At 40.2% G+C, this 7,565-nt stretch overlaps 1 protein-coding gene across 1 annotated transcript; it reads left to right on the top strand.

Annotated features, from left to right (window-relative positions):
- The first annotated feature begins 99 nt into the window (after nucleotides 1-99).
- Nucleotides 100-6,591, top strand: LOC142892365 (actin-related protein 2/3 complex subunit 1A-A). The gene is made up of 10 exons (XM_076032486.1): nucleotides 100-248; nucleotides 747-875; nucleotides 1,664-1,768; nucleotides 2,573-2,795; nucleotides 3,352-3,459; nucleotides 4,426-4,632; nucleotides 4,777-4,852; nucleotides 5,367-5,557; nucleotides 5,836-5,926; nucleotides 6,432-6,591. Exons 2-10 carry the CDS (start codon nucleotides 812-814, stop codon nucleotides 6,435-6,437), a joined length of 1,071 nt encoding a protein of 356 aa, XP_075888601.1. The 5' UTR covers nucleotides 100-248; nucleotides 747-811; the 3' UTR covers nucleotides 6,438-6,591.
- Nucleotides 6,592-7,565: the final 974 nt, after the last annotated feature.

The raw sequence follows: 7,565 nt of genomic DNA, 5'->3' as shown, positions 1-7,565 counted from the left end.
CATGCCATTCTTATTATTTTCTTTTGGTTTTGAGTATCCCATGTCACTCTTCTGTCGTCCGCTTGTAGTCTATCATGCACTCGAAAATATCCTGGTTCACTGCAACAGAGGTGCTTACTTAACAGCAGACACTCCCAGCTTTACTTCCACTCCCTTCAGTAAAACCACAGCTACTTCCTTCTCAGTGTTCCATTCGTGTAGACTGCCCAGAGTCCACGGATACAGCACTAGAATCGCTCACCTCACAAGTAAGTGAAGATCTCCGCTCCCCTTGTTGTAACATCGAATAAGACTTCCCATTTTGGGTCCACGCCAATACAAATCGATGATACATCTTTTTTTCACAAGACAGTATTAACGTGTTATTGTCACATATTAAGATATTGTAATCTGTCCAAGAGAATTGCTTTGTATATTTTCTCTCTACATATTGAGCATTGTTGCTCAAAGTGATTATGAATGTTATGGCGACATCAAATTATAGGTAAGTGATGCTTCCACACGAAAAGGAAATGAAAAAGGATCATCGTAGTTGGGTGTGGAGCATACTTGCACAGTGTCAGAATACCTGATTGTTATTGGTTATTACCCGCCTTGCAACCAAGGTGTGCAACAAATGATGTGCGGCTGCTAATTTTGATCATCTTTGCCACAGGGAGAGAAAAAAAAGCTGTATTTTGTGACGACTGCGTTCTTCTCATCAACTGTCTTATCCTGATCTTTCTTTTTTTTTCACGGACGTGCAGCAGCACATCTGCTGAGAGGTTGTGACAGTAACTGCATTCCAGCAGCGTCCCGTGCCTGTGTTGACATGTCTCTCTACAACTTTGGCCTGGAGCCGCTCTCCTGCCACACCTGGAACAAAGACAGGACCCGTAGGTGAAACACGTCGCATTTCCTTATACAGTAAAGCAAGAGGTTTAGGTACCTTCCCGATGTGTCCGTTCTACATTCTGTATTCTGCGTTGGCCCATAATGGCTGGGTGGGGCTACAGTTGGAATGCAGAGCTTGAGAATGCATTTCCTCCTCCTTCTAATTGTATGAGTATAGACCTGAATCTAATTGTCAGTACAGGAAATGGACTCAAGAAGCTCTGCGTCATGTCTCTGCTTGACTGCATTTAGTTTGCAGCACCTGCTGCAGCCATTGTTAAGCATTGCACTGGATTACTTATTTTGCACTTTGCGGATTGGCCCTGCCTGCAAATAACACAATATAATTTTATGTTGGGGCGACACGGTGGCGCAGTGGTTAGCGCTGCCGCCTCACGGCTAGAAGGTCGTGGGTTCGATTCCGGGCCTGGGACCTTTCTGTGTGGAGTTTGCGTGTTCTCCCTGTGTCTTTGTGACGCGGGTTCTCTCTGGGTTCTCCAATGAACTGGCGACTTGTCCAGGGTGTCACCCTGCCTTCGCCCTATGACAGCTGGGCTAGGCTCCAGCAGACCCTCGTGACCCTGATCTCAGGAGGAAGCGGGTATAGAAGATGAATGAATCAATCAATCAATGAATTTTATGTTGCACGGGTGAGAATCTTCTCGCCACATTTAATCCCCTCAGGGGTAAATGTACTTTGATACCTGTGACTGACAGTCTGGGCTTATAATACCCTTCAATGTACCCTTTGAAATTGAAAAGGTGTCTCATTGTGTTCTCCTCTATACAGAGATCGCGGTAAGCCCGAACAACAACGTGGTCAACATCTATGAGAAGAACGGCAAAGAATGGGTCAAGATCCATGAGTTGAATGAGCACAGCGGGCGCATTACAGGTACATCGGCTCACTTCCACTTTCAAAATGAACTGAATATTTGAAGCAACCGGCCCCAAGTCGAGTAAATGTGTAGTAAAACTTTTACAAGCACAGGGCTCCTCTTTGACTGTAAAAAAAAAAAAGAAAAGAAAAAAGGAAAGGGCAAAGTTTTGACCTCGAATGCTCTGCCATCGTTTGTGAGGGCACGAAAATCAGTCAAGATGTGCGGAATAAGGATGGGAACATTTTAGTGTTTAATGAAAACAATTTCCACTGTCTAATTGAAAGTGATTGAGAGAATTCGAAGTGTGCAGAATTCTGTGTGAACACACTAACAGTCAGAGTTGTTTTATTAAAGAGCCTTAAATATAAACCATGATGCTTTGTTGACTTTTTTTTTCTTTTTTTTTTCTTTTTTTTTTTTTTTTGGTTTAGCAAACACAAAGATTTGTAATACAAAGCTTAGTTTCAGAATGTAAAAATAAATGAAGCCATTTAAAAGCAATCAACTTCTGTAATGATTGCCGCATATTACACACCTGATATTCATTGTCTAAAATCACATTCAATTAGACATTAAAGGCAACAGCTGTCAATGCCATCCCATAATGCACTAGTAATGCATTGCACTAGATTATTTTATGAAATTTGAATTTGGAGTTCAATGCAGAAATTATTCAGTGACAAACAAACTCTACACATGTGTGTACATCGTTAAAGTTAGTAGTAAAGGCCTTAATAAAGGATTATTGTGTTTGTGATATGACGCACAGCCATGTCCAGCATTGCCACTCGAACAGGGACTGATTGTGGTGTCTGCAGGAATTGACTGGGCCCCACAGTCCAACCGAATTGTGACTTGTGCCTCCGACCGCAATGCCTACGTATGGACCCTGAAGGACGGCGTGTGGAAGCCCACCCTGGTCCTGGTCCGAATCAACCGCGCAGCCACCTGCGTGAAGTGGTCGCCCCTGGAGAACAAGTTCGCCCTGGGAAGCGGCGCCCGCCTCATATCTGTTTGCTACTTCGAGGAGGAGAACGACTGGTTAGTCGCTCAACTTGTTTTTGTGGGCAAGACGTGTCGCACCAGGGGAGGCATTGTTGCTTGCACTTTAATAGCAGAGTAAATATTGACTGCTCGGCGTTAAACTAAATCGTCCAGCTACTGCTGATAACAAAAAGGACCTGTTGTTCCCTAAAAGCAGTCATACGTTGTGCTGGAGAGAAACAACTGAAGAAAAAGACACATTTCAATCTTGAGACTATTTGAGAGAGTCAGTATTGATTTTGGAGGCGGGTCCCTCACTGATAGTGGTCCCCCTGGAAACAGGCCATGGTGATGGCTTATCCAACATCATTTTAAAAATGTTAACGTTAGCATGTCCATCTCACTCACATGCACATGCTCGGGGCATTCTGTAGTCGTGATCATGTAATCAAAAAAATAAATAAAAATCTCACATCATCTCTGCAACCAAAACATCAGAACAGTCAATAAAAAAAAGTAGTTCTTGTTGCCTCTGATACAATTTCTCATACTGCCAGTTCAGCGCTGTAAAAAAAAAAATTGCTCTTGTCTTTTGCAATAAATCCCATCGCAGGTGGTTGAGTAAGCACATCAAGAAGTCTGTTCGTTCCACGGTGCTAAGTCTGGACTGGCATCCGAACAATATCCTCCTGGCAGCAGGATCTGCTGACTTCCACTGCAGGTGAGAACCACGAGACTGACGCTAGGGAGGGGAAATGTTCTGAGTTCTGAGAACCCAGAAAGGAGGTTTATCATCGCAAGGCGACTGATACTCTTCAAGGTGGCGGCTAACAGGTGAGCTGTTCCAGAGAAGATAACTATTTCAAATATTTGTCTGATACTTTCATTTTGTTAGGATGCAGGGGGGTAAATGGAGGCGGCACCCAAAGTAATCACTGGCTCAACCATCCATGTTTGGGCGAAATACATTATTCTCGTTTGTATTCATTAGAACTCATAAAAAAAATAAATACAAAATCGATTTGGATTCGACCTTTTATGATTCTTTAATTTGTCGTCATTAAAAAACTAGTGAAGGAAATTCATGGAAGACGTAATTGAGTCTTTGCTAAGCCAATAACAGTCACTGTGCAATCCTATGTTAGCAACAGTTCGCAACAGTTAGCAACTGTAACTAGGAGGGAGAAATCAGTTGCTCCTGTTCTGCCAGTTTCCTTGGCTAGCGGACTAGATTTATTGTACTTTAGATACCTGTCTTGCACTGGCCTGGCCAAAAGTTAATATATTTGATTTAAAAAAAAAAATAAATAAAGATATGCGCGTAATCACAAATAAAGACGTGAGCGATTAAGCTGAGTTTTCCCAAATCCTCCAGTTATTCACTGGCAAAAAGCAAACTCCTGTCAGCATTCTGGCAAATGTGGTACAATTTGGCTTACGTTTTCACGTCGGACACCCTCCCTGACACAGCGCTTGCATTAATGTGCGCTTGGGCACGAGCACAAGGAGGATATTCATGGGGGGGCCCCCTTGAGGCTGCATTTTTGGTGTGAGCAGCAAACCCGGGGCCCTCAGTCTCAGGCTAGCTGCTTGTATACAAAAACAACAAAGTCCAATTTACAATAGATGCCTGTAGGTTGAGGCACACGCAGCAGAAACGTGAAGCAGTGTGGCTGTGCTTTGACAGGATTTTCTCAGCTTACATCAAGGACATTGAGGAAAAGCCCGGACCCACAGTCTGGGGGTCCAAGATGCCTTTCGGAGAGGTTCTGCTGGAGCAAAAAGACTGCGGTGGGTGGGTGCATAGCGTCTCCTTCTCCCCCAGCGGAGACCACCTGGCCTGGGTGGCCCACAACAGCAGCATCAGTGTGGCTGATGGCGCCCAGGGGAAAGAGTGAGTGTTTGCCCTGCAAGTCGGTCAATGAGTGGCACTCTGGAACCAGGGTCCACATTTCCTTTAGCCAAAGTCCAGGAGGCTCATTCATGGGCCACCAACTCATTTCATCTCGCATCTTCTCGTTCCCACCCACACCCCCAGGGTGACCCAGCTGACCACTGATCACCTGCCAATGCTGAGCGTGCTGTGTGTCAGCTCCACTGAGATCGTGAGTGCTGTAAGTGTCGTCATCAAAGCCCAATTGGGCACATTCCAATTTATTTCCAATGCTGTTCTTAGCTGTAGTCTTTCATCTTAAGTGTTTTAACGTCACTTTTCACCGCTGCACGCAAAACACGACACGTCAAATTACTTGTTTGCTGCTGCGGAATAGTGTAGGCATAAGAAAGCTGCACAATATTAGAGTTGTCCAGTTGAAGAATCAACTTAGAGGAATTTGTGCAGTGAGGATTTATTTTGTAATCTTGACATTCTGTTAAAATGATCAATGTTTACATTTTTTATTTACCATGATATATCAGCCATGTCTTAAAGGAATAAAGTAATTAAAGAATAGTTACATCCTAAATTGTTGGAGCATAGGTATTATTTAAAAGTAGTGGATCAGATGGTGATATGCCCATTAACGGTACTATTTTCGTTCTTACACATTTAAAAAGGAGATTTACAAAACGATGCACCGCTTCTAAATATTGGCAGCTCACACGTCCTCAACTTTATTGTTTTTGCAGGGTCACGACTGTTGTCCCTCCCAGTTCAGTTATAAAGGTGTGGGTGCTCTGGAGTTTGTGAAAAAGCTGGACATTCCCAAGCAGGCCGCAAAGTCTAGTGTGTCGGCCTTTCAGCACTTCCAAAACCTGGACAGGAAGGCCACCGACGAAAGCAACAGTGATCTGGACACGCTTCACCAGAACAGCATCACGTAAGGCTCACTGCTCTCAAAACCTGTTACTGGACCGTCCGAGACACCAAAATAATAGAAAACTGGTGTAAAGGCATTGTCAGTGTAGTTCCAGTACTCGAAAGGACCTTTTATAATTTGTTTAAAAAATCCAGTTAAAAGTAAAAACATTGTCAACTTTCTTTTGCATTAGACATGCAACACACCCTTTATGACTTTTGTTTTTTTGTACTGTGTGATTTGTTCTGGAAAACTTCTAAGCTTTATTGACCTTCCTCGTGTTTTGCTGGGCTCCGCAGACAGCTGTGTGTTGTGTCTGGGGATAAAAACAAGGTGGAGAAGTACAGCAGTGTAGGTCTGGATGGAACTATGGTCATTTGGGATTTTAAGGTAAGCGTACTGCAGTCGTGATACTGTGTTTTTCATCGAGTGCATTGATTGTTCAGCTGTAATTATATTGATATATCTGCATATGGACTTAAATATATAATATAGTGTTTAAAAATAGCATTTTCCTGCAGGAACCTTTTCAATATCTATTCAAAGAAGGTTGAATGATGAAACAAAATAACAAAACAAACAAAAAAAAAAAAACTCACTTCAATTTCAGCATATATACTGTGTGTATATATACATCATTATTAGTAGGATTATGTAACTATTTAAATCGTCATGAGTAATGTACTCAAAGTTTCTCAAGTACTTTGCTTCCTGCAGTTCTAGCAGTTTCAGCAGCATCTCGTTTCTCCTTTATGCTGGAGGAGACTAGACTTCACTTAAGATGATGAAATGTCATCAGTCTAGACTTGAGGCTTTGTTTATTTTTGGAAGATTTTTATCAGCGGCCAATTGATTGTGTAAAATGTTAACAGTGTCATGTTTGTTTTCTTTCCAGCACTGATTGATGGCACAGAAGCTGATGTAACCGACTACTGTACTGCTGGACGAATAAAAGATGTGTTTCGCATGTTATTGAATAAACAAAAAAAAAAAAACTAATTCCGCTCATTTCGAATAAAAAGGACAGCTACATGCCACAGTTGTCTTACATTGTGTTTTGTGTTGTGTTCATTTTCTCACTGCACATTTACCTGAGTCTGTTGATTGTTGTTTTTCTGCTCATCAACTTTTATACTCCGTATTCCTTTCAACGTTACCATGTGGCTTTTGAACGGAGGTTCAGTCAGGGCCTGTCAGTTCTCAGAATCCATGGTGACCCTTGGACTGTCTGAGTGAGTGGACTGATTTTAGGGTCACAACGTACACGTAATAATGTAAAGTACCCCTATATTACATGTTGCCTTTGTACACTTTTGTTTCATTAATGACAGACACATTTTCAAACCCATATCTAATGTCACAGAATTTTGGAATCAGTGGCTTTTCTATCGATAATGTTGCAATATTTTACCAGCATGAAAACTGTTGAGAGAAATCGTGTGTAGTTGTATTAGGCAGACAAACCATGTAAGTCAGGGTTCCAAACTCATTTCATATGTATATATATATACATATATATATATATATATATATATATATATATATATATATATATATATATATATATATATATATATATGTATATGTATATATATATATATGTATATATATGTATATGTATATATATATGTATATGTATATATATATGTATATATATATATACATATGTATATATATATATATATACATATATATATATGTATATATATATATATATATATATATATATATACATATGTACATATATATATATATACATATATATATATATATATACATATATATATATATACATATATATATATATATACATATATATATATATATATATATATATATATATATATATATATATATATATATATATATATATATATATATATATATATTGTAGGAGTCCAAATAGCAGTGTAATAAAACAGAACGGTTTTGATGGCCATATACAAGGCATGACATGACAACTTTGAGAGGTTCTCATACTGTTATATTGATGTTCTTTCGAATATTATGTTCTAAGATAATATATTTC

The sequence above is a fragment of the Nelusetta ayraudi genome, unplaced genomic scaffold, assembly GCF_046127955.1.
Source record: "Nelusetta ayraudi isolate G7.1 ecotype Tasmania unplaced genomic scaffold, CSIRO-AGI_Nayr_v1 ptg000034l, whole genome shotgun sequence".
Lineage (NCBI taxonomy): Eukaryota > Metazoa > Chordata > Actinopteri > Tetraodontiformes > Monacanthidae > Nelusetta > Nelusetta ayraudi.
Note: the sequence above shows the minus strand (reverse complement) of the source record. Positions and strands in the feature narration are given on the sequence as shown.

Bases quoted from the DNA above. Each gene is read 5' to 3' on its own strand.
- LOC142892365 (XM_076032486.1), top strand. From the start codon at position 812: ATGTCTCTCTACAACTTTGGCCTGGAGCCGCTCTCCTGCCACACCTGG. The intron at 1,769-2,572 runs GTACATCGGCTC...TGGTGTCTGCAG, and splicing joins GCACAGCGGGCGCATTACAG to GAATTGACTGGGCCCCACAG. The intron at 4,853-5,366 runs GTAAGTGTCGTC...TTGTTTTTGCAG, and splicing joins CCACTGAGATCGTGAGTGCT to GGTCACGACTGTTGTCCCTC.